Source organism: Bufo gargarizans, chromosome 4, assembly GCF_014858855.1.
Source record: "Bufo gargarizans isolate SCDJY-AF-19 chromosome 4, ASM1485885v1, whole genome shotgun sequence".
Classification (NCBI taxonomy): Eukaryota; Metazoa; Chordata; class Amphibia; order Anura; family Bufonidae; genus Bufo; species Bufo gargarizans.
Window position 1 is genome coordinate 106,557,032 of NC_058083.1, and position 20,001 is coordinate 106,577,032.

General features: G+C 48.6%; 1 protein-coding gene across 2 annotated transcripts in view; it reads right to left on the bottom strand.

Moving 5' to 3' along the window:
• Window positions 1–20,001, bottom strand: part of PLEKHB2 (pleckstrin homology domain containing B2) — a 63,138-nt gene that overhangs the window by 36,480 nt on the left and 6,657 nt on the right. The window contains exon 1 of one of the 2 annotated variants that reach the window (XM_044290173.1): window positions 4,566–4,680. The exons of the other annotated variant lie outside the window; for it this stretch is intronic. Within the exon in view, the coding sequence (XP_044146108.1) occupies window positions 4,566–4,626 (61 nt within the window). The 5' untranslated portion in view covers window positions 4,627–4,680. Of the gene's footprint in view, window positions 1–4,565; window positions 4,681–20,001 lie in introns of those variants that run through there. 2 annotated transcript variants of the gene reach the window in all.

A 20,001-nucleotide genomic window follows, 5' to 3' on the forward strand; every position in this document is an offset into this window, starting at 1 on the left:
TCCTCTGACATTCCTGAAGCCAGGCAGGAAGAATCCCTGCCAGTAAGGAGGTCCACTCGTTCTACCAGGGGGCACCCACCTGTGAGGTTCGGGGACTACATTATGGGCCCAGGTAGCCCCTCACGGGAAACCCCTGTTTAAACCTTTGCAAGCCTGGGTATGGACTCATGTGATCCTTTGAGCCTCCAAGGACTTATATTTATTTACATTTCTTCTACTGTTCTATTATGGACAATTTGATTATTATGGACTATCCTGGTATTTATTGTTACGCTGTGCCAGGTCAGCGCCCCTGTTCCCTTATGTTATCCTGAGAGAAGAGAACGATGCCCCTTGTCACCACTCCTTTCAGTGATCCTGTTTGCCCACTGTTATATTGTTAATGTGGTGAATACTGTATGTGAATGTTCTCATCTGTCTTTCAGGTTGCCGCTTCCAGATGGGCGGACCCTCCATGTTGCGCCGAGGACGGGCAACGTTATAGCGTGGGGGTATGTAGTGTCCCACTAGGTAAAGGTGGGCACTGCACAGGTTAATGTGTTTCATTGCATTGAATGTCATGTGCATGTTTTCCCCTGTATTATCTGGGTGTCAGGCCTGTCAGGGTGTAGTTTAGTCTCCCAGACGTTAGAGGGAGCTAGAGAACCCTAGATACATATAGGAAGGCCCAGACAGGGGAGAGTTAGTTCATTCCAGGGGACTAGAGGAGTCACTTCATCCACCTGAAGCTCCTGAGGCTAGGATTAGCTCAGTAGAGACACCCCAGTAGCAGGACAGAACCTCCTGGGAGAAACCCACAGTCATCCACCAGACAAGTAAGAACATCCCAGGGAAAGCTAAGTAACCCTGATGGGCAGATGCATTAGAAAATAAAGCAAGAATCTAATACCTGAGGAAAATATATTTTACCAAGGATTTAAGCCACCATTTAGGCATCTGGGCCTTGGGATAGAAAGCCAGACAGGAGTTCTAGAAGGAACAGTGTACGCTATTTCTAAGGAAAGGTACAACCTGCTTCTGAGTGCATTGTGAATTTACCCTCTGCGTATCTTGCATAATTAATACCTGCCATTTTGTGGAAGAAAGCCTACTTGTGAAACTGTGATTTGAAGGACTGTGTTACCACCTACATGTACAAAGTTGGACTGTTCAGTAAAGTAACGTTTGGTTCACTATACTAGCTGTGTACCTCAATTATTCCAACTATCAACCGGTGTGCCACCGTCAAAGGCACTGGCGTCACGAACCTTAAAGGGACCTTGCCCCAGGCACTCAAAATACCCGTAACATCCAGGGCACCTCATCCACCATCAGGCCTGGTCCCTACATACAGAGTGTGCCCCAGAGGAACCGTGTCTACCTCTCCTTCACTGCCACATGCCTGCCCAGGGTTCTCCAATACAGTGAGTAACCCTCGATTGCCCATAACCGTGACCTCACTTTGCTATACCCTGCAGGTCTGGCGTGTTGCACAAGCAGGAGCAGCGTCAATGTACAAACCGGGAGTCAATACCAGAAGAAGCAAATAAGACACAGGGAGCGGGCGAGGACACGCCAAAGTCAAGCAGAAGTCAAATACCAAGAGAAGCGACAGAACAAGAGGAGCAAGAAAGGGACGAAGTAAAAAACAAGCTGAAATACAAATACTAAGTAGCGATGTCACAGGGCATAGACACAAGGTATAGGACCTTAATCACAGGCAACCTGCGGCCAGCAGGCTTCCTGTTAAATAGGGGAGAGAAGGAGTCATGTGATGTGGCCAGCGTCACATGACTCATCCCCCTGCATACTGCTGAGCGCCGAGTGCCCAGTTCGGCGCTCAGACTTCTCGCTGTAACCACGGGAGCGGAGGGCGCCGACCACGCTAAGGAGGCGTGTGCGGTCGGGTCCTCTATGCCCTCCGTTGCCCTAGAGACAAGGATGCAGCGCACGTCCTCACTCCGAACTTATCGCAGGGCACCGACGGCACTGAAGCGAAGGAGCGCGAAGCCGGCGCCCTGTGACAGCGCCCATAAGATAAATCACTGCTGGTTTAATCCAAAGCCTGTAACAATGTAATGAAGGGCCATCTGCCATTGGCAGTAAGGCCAGTACTGGCCTCAGGGGCCTGCTGCCTCATTTAGTTCAGCCACTCAGCAGTGAATTATTTTAGAAACACCCCCCACCCCATCCTCTCCTCACAGCAGTGTGACTGAGGCAACAGGAAGCACAAAGAGCAATGAGAAGAGATGCAGCCGGATATTGAGTCTGGACTATCTGCTCACTGTTGGGGGGAGGTCAGGGGGCTCATGAAGCTGCTGCCAATCTGTCTTCTTTACAGGCAGCAGCTTCAGAGGCATATTCTATTCATGCTTCTGACTTGGCCAAAAAGTCCCAGAAACCTTGTTTTCGCCTCAAATCCTTTGTCACCTTCCCAAATCCCCCACCCCCAGAAGCCTTTACAGATAGGGCCTCCACCCAGCCTTCTTTCCCTTCCTCTTTCCACAATGCCTTTGTCTCCCTCTGTTGCCTTCTGTCCACCTGACAGAGCCCTGATACTTTATGTGCCTCCCTGCACCATAGCTCTTGCACATTGCACATGTCACTGGCCACTTACTGTCTCCCTGCCTCCATGCACAGAGCTCTTGCCATCTACTTACTGCACCCCCCCCCCCAGATACCCTGCTACTTGTCTACTTCTGCCTTCCATACCGAGCCCCAGTCACCTGCCCCCAAACCCTCTCATCACTTGCAACCCTTGACCTTTTTTGACCCCCTGTCTATTCTTCTCCCACAAAGCCCATATCACCTTTAGTCTCTCGCGGCCTTTCCTTCCTCACAGTGTCCCTGGCAATTTGTGACTCCCTGCTGACAAGTCCTATACTGTGCCACTGTGCCTTTTTTTAACCAGCTGTTGTCGAATGGAATAGAATGGTTATTGGCTGATGACATGATCATCCAGCTGACAGCTATCTGTCACTCATCCATACACACATAGAGGTGAGCATGTGCAGCGACCAGACCACAGGGGCATATGTGTGAGTGGGTGGCTGGATAGGTGTAGTAGTAGTTGTATTCATGGTTCTGAAGCTCCCTGGGCTGGCTTGCAGTGATTGGAAGGGCACACCTTTTCTTTCCTTCAGGGCATGCGTTGCTTGGGAGGCTCTCCTGCCTATGGATGGTTGAGGTGCCCTTGGTAGTGATGGTTTCAGAGGTGCAAGGTAGATACCTGGTTGATATGAAGCCAACACTTTGAGGTGCAGGTAGCAATGACTTCACTGTACTTTATTGCAGCAGTCAGTGGATAAGTCACACAGGCACGGTGTCCATCAAATGCAGTTTCCACAGTTAGTATTTGCAATTCCCAAGACTTTGTATGAGAGATGGTGGGATGAGTACCTTTCTTACAATCTTTACAATCCTTCCAAACTGACCAAGGGGTGCAAGTGACCTTAGCACTGAATTATCCACAATGGAATACAGTCTATGAACAGAGGCACCTTCCTGTCCTTTGGCTATGTTGGGAGACCAGAAGCTTGCTCCCACCACATGCAGAGATGTCTGTAACCCCAGTGTAGGCCGATACCTTCTCTGACAAATGCTCTGCAATCCTCCTTATGGTCACTTTTGGGTCAGACTAGACATGCTAACCTTCACTCCTCACACACATCAATAAACCTTGGATGCATAGGGCATGAAGTCTTCATCTCAATTTTTTTGCTTTGACCACAAATGAACATCTATATTGTGCATGGTACTCAGTCTTAATTGGGTCTGTACAGAACCTATGTGGCATTTGTAGTACATTTCATACCATAGCTGAACTGCATCCTCATGAACGTTGGTTTTCTCAAAAAGCAACATATGCCCATTAAGAATATGAAATGAATGATAATAACAAAGCTTTGGAAAACATAAAAGACCTTAGAGGTTTAAGATGTCTACTGGGGTGACTGTTGCTACCTATGACATAGCTCGAACTGCTAGGCAGTAGAGAATCAACATACATATAATGAATATCTGCACTGCAATACGACAGCACAACACAACTACCCTGAGGAACAACTAATTTGGCAGAATATATATTACGGCCTCAGGACTCTTTTTGTAAATATAAAACAGTAGCTTTAAATTGGGTGTAAAATTGACTGCATCGATTATCTTTTTGATGGCCCATCTAGAATTAGGACAGCAATTCCAGTGTTAAAATAATTGTGTGAAAATCTTGCAGCAACGTCTTATCCACCGAAATCTACCTATTTGACCGATATCACTGGTCCCATCATCAGTTACTACATTCATTAATATAATGATGTATCACGTAACAACCTGAAGTTTTTGCGCCCAAAATTAATCTGTAACAAGCCCCCCATTTATGATGTGCCATATATAATACTGGCGTCCTCTTATTTATCATATAGGCAGGGGTTCTCCCTAAGGCACCAGGGCCCAGGTATGACTGTTACCTCTGCACCCGCTATAGTTATGCCCCCGATTACAACTGTACAGCCCGCATCTACGTTATCTATTGATCATAACATGTAAAATGCCCGAAGATGGTGCAGACAGTACTGCAGACCACATACCCTTTTTCTGTTTCTGGCTCAGCGCAAAATCAATGTCTTCTGGTGCTGGTTTGCTGCTCATCTTGAAAATTCTTTGTGGCAATGTATTGGAGAAAGCTGAAATACGACTGCAGGAATGAACGTCTGCTAGAAAATAACCAAATGCCAGGGAGATATTTCTGTTGTTGGGCTGGGTGTTTACATGATATAGTTGGCACCCACGGGGAATGCAGCTCCCTGGGCAATTCTCATCAGTCACCACTGCATGGTTATGTAACTCAACGACTTAGAGATAGTCAAAGACATAGTCTTAGCATAGAAAGAAACTGCAATAGGTGCACCCACTGTACCAGTCCTCTAAACTGAGTTGGGCAAACTGGGTTTCCGTACCTGTGTACAGGTCCTTGGTAAGTCAGCATTGCGGTTATGTCCTCCTATGGCAGGGATCAGCAACTGTGAAACTACAACTCCCAGCATGCAAACAGGCTCGGCTGTTCTTATAACTCCTATAAAAATGAATGGAGCATTCTGGGAGTTGTAGTTACAGAACACCTGGAGTGCCGGAGGTGGCTGATCCCTGTCCTAAGGGGGGATTCACTAAGGCCTTCTATTCACATAGTCAGTGTTTGATCAAGAAGATAGCAGTCGGCACTCCGTCTTAGAATGGCGTGGTGCACGTGTCCAGGGTTGGTGTCCCACAATGTGATCTCAAAGGAAGGATCGGCACTCACTGAATGGAATAGCTGATTCTTTTATTGTCACAAACACATGTTAGAAGAAGGCTCGTTCCTGAGCTGAAACGCGTCACGTTTATCTGTACTTATGTGACAATAAAAGAAAAAGCTACTCCATTCAGTGGGTGACGGTCCTTTCTTTAAGATAGTCAGCGTTTGGTCAGTGATTTCCATCAGTGATTGTGAGCCAAAACCAGGATTGGAGGCTTCACAGAGATAAGATATAAGGGAAAGATCTGCCCCGGTTCTGTGTTTAGAGCCGCACCTGGTTTTGGCTCAAAATCACTGATGGAAATCAGTGACCGAACACTGATGTGTGAATGAGGTCTAACCCTGCAAAACTATTCAATCAATTCAGTGAGGAGGACGAAGCTATTTAAGGAACTTAGAACTGCAGGGAGGACTGGGTAGTGGCCAGATTTAGTGCCCACTGGTTTAATTGTTCATGGATGACTCTGAACTGTTCATTTTATATGGCCAATAGATTTTCATGACTAAAGTTACTATATTGCTACATAAAGTGCCCATCTGGTTCCTATCTGCAAAGTGTTAAATGCTTCATACACAATTTATTATTGCTTTTTGTGCTAAAGAACAGTGAAAAGAGGTGTTCCCACCATGGCCATTTGTGAATTCAGACTGGGGTCATGCGCAGTACACCGCCAAAATGGTTTCACAAGGTATCCCTACTCCTTCCGACGTATTATGCCCCCTTTGCATACATCTCTCCTTTTGCCAGGAGGTTTGCTAACTCTTTCAGGAGTCTGGGAAGTCACCCCTTTTTCAGGGGAAGAGTTGGCAAATATGCATTTATGGCACAGGGGATTGACAGGGCCGGATTAAAGGGAGGGCACCTGGCGCTCGTGCGCCGGGGCATCCACCATTACATAGAAAGTAGGTGGCTCCACCAGATCTGCAGGTTCAGAAGGGGCATCAGTCAGAACCTGCAGATCTGGATGTCACAGTGGAGGCTGAAGTAGGAATCAAATAGGAGTGAGCAGCTGCTGTACATGCAGTCTGCTCGCTCCTGGCACTGCATGGGGCGCTGATGGGGTACATCACAGCCTCAGAGAACTGTAATGATCTCTCCTGGTATTGAGAGATAATTACTGTGGCCAGTATCCTGCCTTTTAGCAACCGTCGTCTGGGTATGCATTTCTTTACCAGCTATTTGCAGGAAAAAATCCAGTAGTTTCTCATTTCTTAGTGGCTTTTCTTTAATGCTTTCTATTGCTATACTTACAACTTTTAATAGCAGAGACAGCTTGTGTTAATATTAGAGAATTTTTCTGAAGACTAAGGGCTGTTTCACACGAGCCAATGCCGTGCGTGACATCCGCTGCGTGAATGACAGCCAAGACCCGATGCAGACTGCAGAAGCAAGGAGCATTAACATGATTGATAATGCTCCGTGCCTGTACAGCACCAGTCCGCCTAGGGATGGTGCTGTGGGACTGCAGGTGGCCCCATCTGCTTGGGGGTATCGTTTCCTTCCCCCTTCTACCCTCCTTGTCTCCAGGGAAGTTATAGGGTTAAGCCCTTCCCAGAATCCCTTAGCCGGGGCACTGAAGCTCCTCCCTAAGGGGGCTATATAACCCCTTCTTCCCTTCCGGCCGGTCTCTTGGCTGTCGGAACGTTCTCCCTCCCTCCCTCCCTCCCCTGGATGGTTGTGTTTGGTTGTTCGCTGTTCGATCGGCTCCCATTGGTGTTCTTATGATGTTCATACCATTTTCTATTTCCTAGTTCAAGGATTACATCATATTCTCAAGTCACAGCTGGCGGTTTGGAGGCAATCGGAATACCCAGTGTGAAGTGTAAAGGGCGGACTTGCCCGCTGCGAGGGCAGTGGCCGGCATACCGCTCCATGTAACGGTTTTTGGAGCAGTTCTAAAGCTCGTGGTTTTGTTATGTTCGGTATCGAATAAAGAAAGCTGTGGCCGATCACCACCCAACACAGTGGCATCATGTGTGTTTATTTGGTAAGAAGGTTTCAATTGGCGGGCGGGTAGAGGGGCGTTGTGGTTTGTTCGGCCTACCGGCAGTCTCTCTGTGATCTCTTTACTACGAAATAACAGTGAGATAAAGTTGTCACTTAAGACTTTGAAATTTCTCCAAAGAGGTCATGGAGAAAGTGACATAATCCAACAAACACTATGTTTGCTGTACAATGTGCTTAGCTCTTCCAGATATATCACTGTTTTTGGACGAGGCAGCAAGGTGTTCCATGTGATGATGTCCTGTTTCATGATCCGAGGAGAGGAAGACTGAGAGTGCACGAAAAATATGAGGTGTTCACTGCCGCAGGACAGAGGATTTTACAGCCTAAGGGTCCATTCACGCGGATCCGCAAAACACGGACACTGACAATGTGCATTCCGCAATTTGCACTATAATGTGCATTCCGCCGGCACTATAATAGAAAATGCCTAATCTTGTCCGCAATTGCGGATAAGAATAGGACATGTTCTATTTTTTTGCGGAAATGGAAGTACGGATGCAGAAGTGCGGATCCGCAAATGCGGATGTGAACAGCAAATTCCAGCCCCATTGAAAATGAATGGGTCTGCACCTGTTTCGCAAAATTGCGGAACGAATGCGGACCCATTTTGCGGACGTGTGAATGGACCCTAACTCTGTGCCAATTGCTCTCAACTCCCTTTTACTTTTGTAACTTAAATGATAAGTCTCCCAAACAAGATGCAACGCGTCATATACTTGTTGAACCATAGGAAGACACTTTTGCGTGCTCAACATGGCCAGTTCCAGCCTGTGCGGTAAGCAGTGAAATGAGAGTATATACTTTCCTATATCTTGTCTTATCAGTGCATCTACACCACCTGTCGCACCCATATTAACACTAGCTCCATCTGCACCAAAAGCACTAGTATGTATATCTGTTATGTAAGTAAGGCTACTTTCACATGCACAGACGGATCCGCACCTATAATGCAGACACTTGTATCCGTTCAGAACGGATTCGTTTGCATTATTATTGTTTTTTTAAGATCCATCCTGACTTACATTGAAAGTCAATGGGGGACGGATCCGTGTTCAACTGCACCATATTGTGTAAGTGAAAACGGGTCCGTCCCCATTGACTTACATTGTAAGTCAGGACGGATCCGTTTGGCTCCACATCCAGAGCGGAATGGAGGCAGAACTGAGCCAAACTGATGCATTCTGAACGGATCCTTATCCATTCAGAATGCATTGGGGCAGAACTAATCCGTTTTAAATCGTTTGCGAGATCTCTGAACGGATCTCACAAACCGAATTCAAAACGCCAGTGTGAAAGTAGCCTAATCCCTGCGCATGACAAGGCTGAAGCTCAGCTAATCCAACAAGACTGTTTACTGGTATACCAGACAAAATGTACCTTAAAGGGGTTGTCTGGGTTCAGAGCTCAACAGGGACATACCTCCATTTTCACCCAGGCAGCCCCCCTGACTAGAGCATTGGAGCAGTTCATGCTCTCCTTTGCCCTGCGCTAAATTGTGCAGGGCAAAGGCATTTTCAGAAGTTCCGGTGATGAACCGGGCTCTCCATGGGACTGTCAGGAAGCCTGGTGACGTCACCGTCACTGATGGGCCTCTGAGGATCTGGGCGGTCTCCTCTCTTTCTAGGACCGGAAAATGCAGTCCTATCTGCAGACAGCAAGTGTAGCTGTACTGGGGGGCGACAGCCTTTAAGGGAGGCTGCCATGATAGGTTTTTGGGGAGCGAGGGGACGCAGGGTAAGTAGGTGAGGGATAGTGAAGTGAGGAAGGGGTTGGAGGGAGGGTAGCGGTTAGGGGAAGGGGAGGAGCTAGAGGTTTATAAGGGTGGCGCCAAGGGCTATCGGGCGCCATCTTTAGTTTGAACAAGCTGGCGAAAGATGGGGCTGAGAGCGCTCTTACCAGGCAATGGAGGCGATTTTGCAGCGGTTGCGGGCGGCAGCAGAGGAGCGGGGCCCGGAGTGGCTAGAAGCGCAGGTATCCAGCCTGCTGAGTGGGGAGGCAGCGGGCACAGCTAGCGTGTCGCCAGAGGGCAGACGACCGCGGCCGGTACGGCTGCCGGCGAGCCTTAGCCCGAGCGATACCCCACGGGCTCGGCGCCGGATTGGGAGTCCCTCAAGGGACCCTCCGGGCCAGGAGGGACTCAGCAGACCCCTAGCAGCATCCTGCCGGCGCGGGAGGAATCCCGCTGTACGGCGGAGCCCTGTGCAGGGCAGGGTTTCCACCACCCTGCCTTCTCCTGCTAGCGACGTGGGATCCGGACCAGGGCCTGCAGGATCCCCCCCCCTCCCCTGGGGTGGGGAGGCCTGCGCGACGGGGGAGCGGTGCACGTGCTGGAAACGAGGCTGGGCGCGTGGTGGCAGGTCGCAGGAGGCCCAGGCCTTGGGACACAGAGTTGGATGAAGCGGGCCCAGCGGAGCGCAGGCGTGAGGAGGAGCCGTCTGCATCATCCTCGCCATCTTCTGGCGCACCCAGCAGCATGGAGGCTGGGGTGCGGGGTTCCGGTTCCATGGTGGTGCCCGTTGATGACGTCTCGTCGCAGAGGATGGATCGGCAGGATTCCGGATCAGCGGGGTTCACAGCGCCCGGGCAGCCAGGTAGGACCGTGGGGACTTCATTGCAGGCAGTAGCTAGTGTGCAAGGGGGTGTAGGGGTTGGGGGTGGTCAGGGGGAATTGATTGGGGGCCTTAGCCAGCTTCTGGGTAGTCTGGTGGGATGGGTGGCTGGTTTGGGGGGGACGGGGGTATCTCCGTTGCCGGCGTGGGGGGCCTGAGGCTTCTTCGGGGCCGGGTGGGGTTGGTGCTGGGGTTCCTGGTGTGACGGGTCGGGCGAGTGAGGTGGTTTTGGTGCAGGCGGGGGGAGAGGAGGAGAGGTGCAAGGTTAATGATGCAGCGCAAGGGGAGGTATACGTCTGTTTTGAGGGCCCCTTGGGGGCCCATTTGAAGCAGGATGTGAGAGAGAGGATTTGGAAAGGGGAGTATATTGAAATTTTTTCATTGTTGCCGCTGGAGAGGTTTAACCTGGATAGGGCGCATCACGCGGACGGGAAGAGGGAAGAGGATGAGAAGCGGCGGTATCGTCTGATTCCGCGCACATTCTCTAAATGGTTGCAGGCGTTCGCGATACTGGCTAGCGTGATTGGGGAGAAGGCGCCGGAGTGTTGCTCCGCGCTGTTTTGCTACATGGATGCAATTGGGGAGGCGTATCGGGTCTATGTGGGTGTGGGCTGGCTTCGGTATGACGAACAATTTAGGCAGAGGAGAGCGCTCCGCCCGACGATGCGGTGGCACCATAAGGATATCGGGTTGTGGATGCGGGTGACGGCGCCGGGGCAGCAGGGGCAGTCCTTTAGGGGGGGCGGGGGTTCTGGGGCTGGCACGTCGGGTTTGTCAACAGCGGTGGCAAAGGAATTGTGTTTCCTCTTTAATGAGGGAACCTGTAAGTTTGGCGTTAAGTGCAAGTTCAAGCACGAGTGCACTAACTGCGGTGGGGGGCGAGGAGCGTCTCGGTGTTTCAGGGGCAGAAGGCAGCAGGGGGGGGAATGGTGAAAAAGGGCCGGACGCCGGTACGGGTGGAAAAGATGTTGCCGTTTCTAGATAGGTACCCGAATCGGGGTGCGGCGCAGTTATTGTTGGACGGTTTTAGTTCCGGGTTTAGGATTCCGTCAGATCCGGGGCCGGCCCCCTTTGTGGGGAAGAATTTGTGCTCGGCGGGGGACCATCCGGGTTGGTGGCGGAAAAATTGGCTAAGGAGGTGGGGTTGGGGAGGATGGCTGGCCCGTTTTCGGGTCCGCCTTTGCCTAATTTTCGGGTCTCACCTTTGGGGGTGGTTCCTAAGAAGGAGCCGAACAAGTTTCGGTTGATCCATCATCTATCATACCCGACGGGTGAGTCGGTCAATGAGGGCATTGACCCCGAATTATGTTCGGTGGTTTATACCTCGTTTGATGCGGCTGTGGAGTGGGTTCGGCGTTTGGGTCCAGGAACCCTGTTGGCTAAAACGGATATCGAGGCGGTGTTTCAGCTGCTTCCGGTGCATCCAGATAGCCTGCATTTGTTGGGGTGTTTTGGGGACGGGGGTTTTTATGTGGACAGGTGTTTGCCGATGGGTTCTTCCCTGTCCTGCGAGTATTTTGAGATGTTTAGTTGTTTTTTGGAGTGGGTGGTAAAGGAGGTGGCGGGTAGTACGTTGGTCATCCATTACTTGGATGATTTTTTGTGTTTGGGTCCAGCTGATTCCCGGGTTTGTTCAGTATTGCTTGCTATGTTGCAATCGGTGTTTGCGACTTTTGGGGTTACCTTGGCGGAAGGTAAGACGGTGGGGCCCACGACGGAACTCAGTTTTTTAGGTATTGTGTTGGATACGGTGGCCATGGAGTGTAGACTTCCTGAGGATAAGTTGGTGGATTTGCGTGCGGAGGTGGCCAGGGCGAGCCGGTTGGTTAAGATTCGTTTGCGGGATTTGCAGTCATTGTTGGGGAAGTTGAATTTTGCGTGTCGTATTATGCCCATGGGGCGTATATTTTGCAGGCGGCTGGCGGCGGCGACCGCTGGGATGAAGGCTCCTTACCATTTCATCCGATTGGGAAGGGAGCTGCGGGGGGATTTGTGGGTGTGGGCTCGGTTTTAGGAGGAATTTAACGGGAGGGCGCTGGTTTTGGGGGATGCGGTGGATAGTGTGGATTTTGACCTTTTCTCAAATGCGGCAGGTGGGGTTGGTTTTGGGGTTTATTGTAACGGGCAGTGGTGTGCTGATCGCTGGCCTACGTTGTGGGTGGAGAGGGGTTGGGTTAAGAATGTGGCGTTGCTGGAGTTGTTTCCCATTGTGTTAGTGTTGGAGTTGTGGGGGGACAAGTTTAGGAACAAAAAGGTGCGTTTTCATTGTGACAATTTGGGGGTGGTGCAGGCAATTAATCAGTTGTCGGCTTCTTCCCCTCAGGTTGTAAGGTTGTTACAGCATATGGTCTTGAGTTGTTTGTCGTTGAATGTTTGGGCTGTGGCGGTACATGTGCCGGGTGTTTCTAACGGTATTGCGGATGCTCTTTCTCGTTCGCAGTGGGATCGTTTTCGGCAGTTGGCGCCGGACACGGAGGTCGACGGGATGGAGTGCCCAGGGTTGTTGTGGGAGATCTTGGAGGTACGGTGAGCAGGCTGTTCAGGGCGTCCCTGTCGGCTGGGACGTGGGCGGCGTATGAGACCTCTTGGGTTGCTTAGGTGAGATGGTGTGGTATGTTGGGAGTGAGGGTGGATGCTGGGGAGATGCCTCTGTGCTGTTCTTGGGGTGGAAGAAGGAGGAGGGTTGGTCAGTTGCCAGGGTTAACAGGTGCATGGCGGGTCTGGCGTTTGGTTTCCGGGTGCAGGGGTTAGAGGATGTTACCAAGGCTTTTGTGGTTCGACAGGTTTTGAGGGGCTGGCGGAGGGGTTGGTGGTCGGAGGATCGGCGTCGGCCGGTGTCATTTGATTTGTTGCTGAAACTGGGGGTGCAGGTTGAGTTGGTCTGTAGCTCGGGGAGTGAGATTCGTCTGTTTAAGGCAGCGTATTCGCTGGCCTTCTTCGGGGCTTTTCGGTTGGGGGAACTGGTGAGTGGGAGTGTTCGCTGTGCTGGGGGGTTGCGGGATGAAGATGTGGATGTGTTTCCGGATCGGGTGTTGATTCGGTTAAGGGCGTCGAAAACGGATCAGGAGGGGCGGGGCCATTGTGTTTGTTTGTTTCCGGTCCCAGGCTGTGCTATGTGCCCAGTGGTCTGCTTGCGGGAGTATTGTGCAGGCTTACGGGAGGTGGGCACCCCGTTGCTTCGGCACGAGGATGGGTCATTTTTGTCTCGGTATCACTTTCTGGCCGTGTTGAAGAGGTATTTGCGGAGTCTTGGGGTGAATTCAGGGCGCTACACGGGTCACTCGTTCAGGATAGGGGCAGCCACGGAGGCTGTGCGGAGAGGTATGAGTGATGCGGTCATTCAGAGGATTGGGCGCTGGGAGTGTAGTAGGTTCCGCTCGTACGTGCGTCTTAGGGAAGTTTAACGGGTTGTGGAGTTGGTCTTGTTTTCTTATGTTGCTTGTTTCTTTTGTATTTTAGGTTGTTTATCGGCGCTGGTGTGGATTATCGGCCATTTCTTTGTTTTCTGGGGGGCGTTGCGTGCTGACGTCAGGCCTCCTGGGCGGCAGCTGGGTGTTAGCAGGGATGTTGCGGCCATCCGGTGGATGGGCTATCGAGGTATGTTGTGGGGAGGGGTTTTGAGGGAGGTGCATCGCTTTGTTCAGCTGGATCGTCCCCCGGATGTTCTAGTGGTTCATGCGGATGGTAACGGTTTGGGAGTGAAGCCGGTAAGGGAACTGATAAGAGACATTAAATTTGACTTGCTGCGATTGTGGGCCTTGTTTCTGGGGCAGGTGGTGGTGTGCTCAGATATTGTCCCGAGGAAGAGTTGGCGTGAGGCGCGGTCTGTGGAGCGGATTAACAGGGCTCGTATAAAGGTGAATCGGGCGGTCGGAAAATTTGTGACCCGTAATGGTTCGGTGGTGGTTCGGCATTTCGATTTGGAGTCTGGCGAGGGGGATTTTTGGAGAGCAGACGGGGTTCACCCTTATGCGGTGGGTGTTGATTTATGGGCCCTGGGTCTGCAGGGCGGGATTGAACGGGCGTTGGTGGTATGGAGGGGCGCGCAAGCTTGAGGTGGTTGGTTCAAGTTGCGCATCTGTGGCGGTAGGAGGTCCTGGAAGCTGGGCTAGGACTTGGTGTTTTGTGGATGGGAGGGCCTCAATTGGTGGGGCTGGACTCCCAGGTTTTGGTAATCGGTTGCTTTAAGGGGATACAGCACTCGGGGGTCTCCGAGCTGGTGTGGTGCGGCTGGAGGCAAGTTGTATTTACCCGGGTGTTTTGGTGCACTTGTTTTAAAGTGAAGCTAGAGCTTTCAGGACCTCCTTCGTCTGGTTCATGATGTACATGTTTTTGATGTTATGTTTGTATTAATAAAAGGCTGCTGTGGCCATTTAATTCCAATATCTGCCTCAGTGTCTTTATTGGAGGGATGATGGGGTGGGGGAGGTTGGTAGTTACGGGTGAAATAGGGTGGGGAGGACCCGAGGGAACTTCCCCAATAATCTTATCAAGTGCAGCTGTACTGGGGGGCGACAGCCTTTAAGGGAGGCTGCCATGATAGGTTTTTGGGGAGCGAGGGGATGCAGGGTAAGTAGGTGAGGGATAGTGACGTGAGGAAGGGGTTAACTGGAGGGAGGTAGCGGTTAGGGGAAGGGGAGGAGCTGGAGGTTTATAAGGGTGGCGCCAAGGGCTATCGGGCGCCATCTTTAGTTTGAACAAGCTCCCACCCACCCTCCTTTTTTTGTTTGCGGAAGGTCGATTCTGTTTGTCACGGCAGTTGGGGCGGTAGGAGGTCCTGGAAGCTGGGCTAGGACTTGGTGTTTTGTGGATGGGAGGGCCTCAATTGGTGGGGCTGGACTCCCAGGTTTTGGTAATCGGTCGGTTTAAGGGGGATACAGCACTCGGGGGTCTCCAAGCTGGTGTGGTGCGGCTGGTGGCAAGTTGTATTTACCCGGGTGTTTTGGTGCACTTGTTTTAACCCCTTAAGGACACAGGGCGTACAGGTACGCCCTTGTGCCCTGGTACTTAAGGACACAGGGCGTACATGTACGCCCTGTGTATTTTCGATCACTGCCGTGCGGCTGGCAGTGATCGGAACCCGGTGCCTGCTCAAATCATTGAGCAGGCACCTAGGCTAAATGCGGGGGGACCCCCCCATGTTGGCGATCGCGGCAAACCGCAGGTCAATTCAGACCTGCGGTTTGCTGCGATTTCTGCAGTTTCTGGACCACGGGGATCAGAAACTTTAGGATTCAAAAAACGTTCCTGTATCCCTCCCCCCTGCACCCCCGAGTTTTTTTAGCCCGGTGGGAGGTGCAGGGGGAGGGTTGCGGGCGGTGCGGGAGGCGGGCGGTGCGGCAGGCGGGATCGCCTCTCATTGCATAATCGTTGGCGTCTAGTGGGTATACCAGGGTGCCAGCACATTGCTGGCACCCTGGTATAAACGGCTGACATCGGTGATGCGATGTCAGCCGTTTAACCCTTTCCATACAGCGGTCCGTACGGACCGCTGTATGGAAAAGGTTAACAGCTCAGGGAGCTCCCTCCCTCTCCCATCGGGGGGCTGCTGTGCCTTTGCAGCCCCCCGAATGGAGAGGGAGAGAGCTCCCAGGCAGCCCCCCAAGCCCCGTCCTTACCCTTCCCCGTCTGCGCAGTTCTGGCCACTACTGAGCAGACGGGGAAGGTTCCCATGGCAACAGGACGCCTTCTCAGGCGTCCTGCTGTCCATGGTTCTGAACAGATCTGTGCTGAAGGCAGAGATCTGTTCAGACAAAGTGTAAGTAAAATACAGTACAGTACAATATATATTGTACTGTACTGTATTATGCAGACATCAGACCCACTGGATCTTCAAGAACCAAGTGGGTCTGGGTCAAAAAAAAGTAAAAATCCAAAAACACATTTATCACTGATTAAAAATGAAAAAAATAAAATTCCCTACACATGTTTTGTATCGCCGCGTCCGTAACGACCTGATCTATAAAATGGTCATGTTACTTTACCCGAACGGTGAACGCCATAAAAATAAAAAATTAAAAACTATGATGAAATTGGAATTTTGCCCACCTTACTTCCCAAAAAAGGTAATAAAAGTGATCAAAAAAGTCGCATGTACGCCAAAATTGTAACAATCAAACCGTTATCTCATCCCGCAAAAATCATACCCTACCCAAGATAATCGCCCAAAAACTGAAAAAACTATGGCTCTTAGACTATGGAGACACTAAAACATGATTTCTTTTGTTTCAAAAATGAAATCATTGTGTAAAACTTACATAAATAATAAAAAAGTATACATATTAGGTATCGCCGCGTCCGTATTGGCCGGCTCTATAAAAATATCACATGACCTAACCCCTCAGATGACCACCGTAAAAAAATAAAAATAAAAACGGTGTAAAAAAAGGCATTTTTTGTCATCTTACGTCACAAAAAGTGTAATAGCAAGCAATCAAAAAGTCATGTGCACCCCAATATAGTGCCAATCAAACCGTCATCTCATCCCACAAAAAATGAGACCCTACTTAAGATAATCGCCCAAAAATTGAAAAAACTATGGCTCTTAGACTATGGAGACACTAAAACATTTTTTTTGTTTTAAAAATGAAATTATTGTGTAAAACTTACATAAATAAAAAAAATTGTATACATATTGGGTATCACCGCGTCCGTGACAACCTGCTCTATAAAATTACCACATGATCTAACCTGTCAGATGAATGGTGTAAATAACAAAAAAAAAAACGGTGCCAAAAAAGCAATTTCTTGTTACCTTGCCGCACAAAAAGTGTAATATAGAGCAACCAAAAATCATATGTACCCTAAACTAGTACCAACAAAACTGCCACCTTATCCCGTAGTTTCTAAAATGGGGTAACTTTTTTGGAGTTTCTACTCTAGGGGTGCATCAGGGGGGCTTCAAATGGGACATGGTGTCAAAAAAACCAGTCCAGCAAAATCTGCCTTCCAAAAACCGTATGGCATTCCTTTCCTTCTGCGCCCTGCCGTGTGCCCGTACAGCAGTTTACGAACACATATGGGGTGTTTCTGTAAACTACAGAATCAGGGCCATAAATAACGAGTTTTTTTTGGCTGTTAACCCTTGCTTTGTAACTGGAAAAAAAATATTAAAATGGAAAATCTGCCAAAAAAGTGAAATTTTGAAATTGTATCTCTATTTTCCATTAAATCTTGTGCAACACCTAAAGGGTTAAAAAGGTTTGTAAAATCAGTTTTGTATACCTTGAGGGGTGTAGTTTCTTAGATGGGGTCACTTTTATGGAGTTTCTACTCTAGGGGTGCATCAGGGGGCTTTAAAAGGGACATGGTGTCAAAAAAACCAGTCCAGCAAAATCTGCCTTCCAAAAACCATATGGCATTCCTTTCCTTCTGCGCCCTGCCGTGTGACCGTACAGCAGTTTATGACCACATATGAGGTGTTTCTGTAAACTACAGAATCAGGGCCATAAATAATGAGTTTTGTTTGGCTGTTAACCCTTGCTTTGTAACTGGAAAAAAATATTAAAATGGAAAATCTGCCAAAAAAGTGAAATTTTGAAATTGTATCTCTATTTTCCATTAAATCTTGTGCAACACCTAAAGGGTTAACAAAGTTTGTAAAATCAGTTTTGTATACCTTGAGGGGTGTAGTTTCTTAGATGGGGTCACTTTTATGGAGTTTCTACTCTAGGGGTGCATCAGGGGGCTTCAAATGGGACATGGTGTCAAAAAACCAGTCCAGCAAAACCTGCCTTCCAAAAACCAAACGGCGCACCTTTCACTCTACGCCCCGCTGTGTGGCCGTACAGTAGTTTACGGCCACATATGGGGTGTTTCTGTAAACCGCAGAGTCAGGGCAATAAAGATACAGTCTTGTTTGGCTGTTAACCCTTGCTTTGTTAGTGGAAAATATTGGTTAAAATGGAAAATTAGGCAAAAAAATTAAATTCTCAAATTACATTCCCATTTGCCAATAACTCTTGTGCAACACCTAAAGGGTTAACAAAGTTTGTAAAATCAGTTTTGAATACCTTGAGGGGTGTAGTTTATAGAATGGGGTCATTTTTGGGTGGTTTCTATTATGTAAGCCTCGCAAAGTGACTTCAGAGCTGAAGTGGTCCCTAAAAATTGGGTTTTTGTAAATTTCTGAAAAATTTCAAGATTTGCTTCTAAACTTCTAAGCCTTGTAACATCCCCAAAAAATAAAATATCATTCCCAAAATAATTCAAACATGAAGTAGACATATGGGGAATGTAAAGTCATCACAATTTTTGGGGGTATTACTATGTATTACAGAAGTAGAGAAACTGAAACTTTGAAATTTGCTAATTTTTCCCAATTTTTGGTAAATTTGGCATTTTTTTTATGCAAAAAAAAATATTTTTTTTAACTTTATTTTACCAGTGTCATGAAGTACAATATGTGACGAAAAAACAATCTCAGAATGGCCTGGATAAGTCAAAGCGTTTTAAAGTTATTACCACTTAAAGTGACACTGGTCAGATTTTCAAAAAATGGCCTGGTCCTAAGGTGTAATAAGGCTGTGTCCTTAAGGGGTTAAAGTGAAGCTAGGGCTTTCAGGACCTCCTTCGTCGGGTTCATGATGTACATGTTTTTGATGTTATGTTTGTATTAATAAAAGGCTGCTGTGGCCATTTAATTCCAATATCTGCCTCAGTGTCTTTCTTGGAGGGATGATGGGGTGGGGGAGGTTGGTAGTTATGGGTGAAATAGGGTGGGGAGGACCCGAGGGAACTTCCCCAATAACCTTATCATGTGTTACAGAGCAGAAGGAGTGGAGCAGATTGATAGTTTTGTGAAAAAGATTTAGTATAACTTGTAATTTATACATTCATAGTCCTGCTCTTTCTGAGCTTAGTTACCCAAATATAAATTTAACTGAATAAATGACAAGTTTTACTGAATCTTTCCCATAAAACTATATATCAATTTGCTCAGCTCCTTCTGCTCTATAACATGCTGCCTGTAGACTGCATTTCATGGTGACAGGTTCTCTTTAAATCCATGTCTCTGTGTGGGCTTCAAGTATTCATGCCAAAAAAACTAACAATGACAGAAAGGAGGGCATGTGACCCCCCCCACCCCACCCCCATTTACTGATCGCTGATAAGGACAATGGAACTCCCTTTGTTCTCTTTCTGAATGCACTTCAGCACAGTAATAAACACTTTCATATCTGTGCAGGATAGAAGAGAAGATGTAAAGCTGGCCATATACATCACATAAAAGTTGTCCATGCTTGTTGATTAGTTAAAGAGAAACGGTCACCTCTCCTGACATGTCTGTTTTAGTAGGTACTTGCATTTCCCATGTAATAACAATTCTGGAGCATCTATTCCTATAGCTCAAGGATGTGCCATTCCTTTATTATTCCTGCTTGAAGGTATGAATAAATTACTGGCACTTTGAAGTCAAAGTCCAGCTGGGAGTTACCGGTTGGGGGGGTGTCTCTACATAGTCTGATACTATCCAGTCAGTGCTGCCAAACTGAAGTCTAGAGGGCTCTGGCTACTGTACATTATGCCACCCCACACCATAATCCTGGGATTAAGACCAATGTGACGTTCCCTTGTTGCCCATGTGGTCTCTAGACCAATTTCCAGCTATCATTGCATCCGAGACAAAAGTGGGACTCATCGCTGAAGAAGATAGACCTCCATTCCAGCCTCCACCGCCATCTTGATATGCATCATGATTGCCTTTGAGAGTGGTGAGGTCAATTGAATACCTGCAGTACACACTAAATGGTAAAACACTGTGTAACAGACTTAGGAATTTTAGTGAACAGCAAACTAAGCTGTAGAAACCAGTGTCAGGCAGCTGCCAATAAGATAATGGGTTGCATCAAAAGGGTCACAGATGCCCGTGATGAGAACATAGCCCTACCACTTTACAAATCACTAGTCAGACCACACATGGAGTCCTGTGTACAGTTCTGGGCTCCTGTGAACAAAGCAGGCATAGCAGAGCTGGAGAAGGTCCAGAGGAGGGCAACTAAAGTAATAACTGAAATGGGGGGACTACAGTACCCTTAAAGATTATCAACATTAGGGTTATTCAGTTTAGAAAAAAGACGACTGAGGGGAGATCTAATAAATATGTATAAATATAT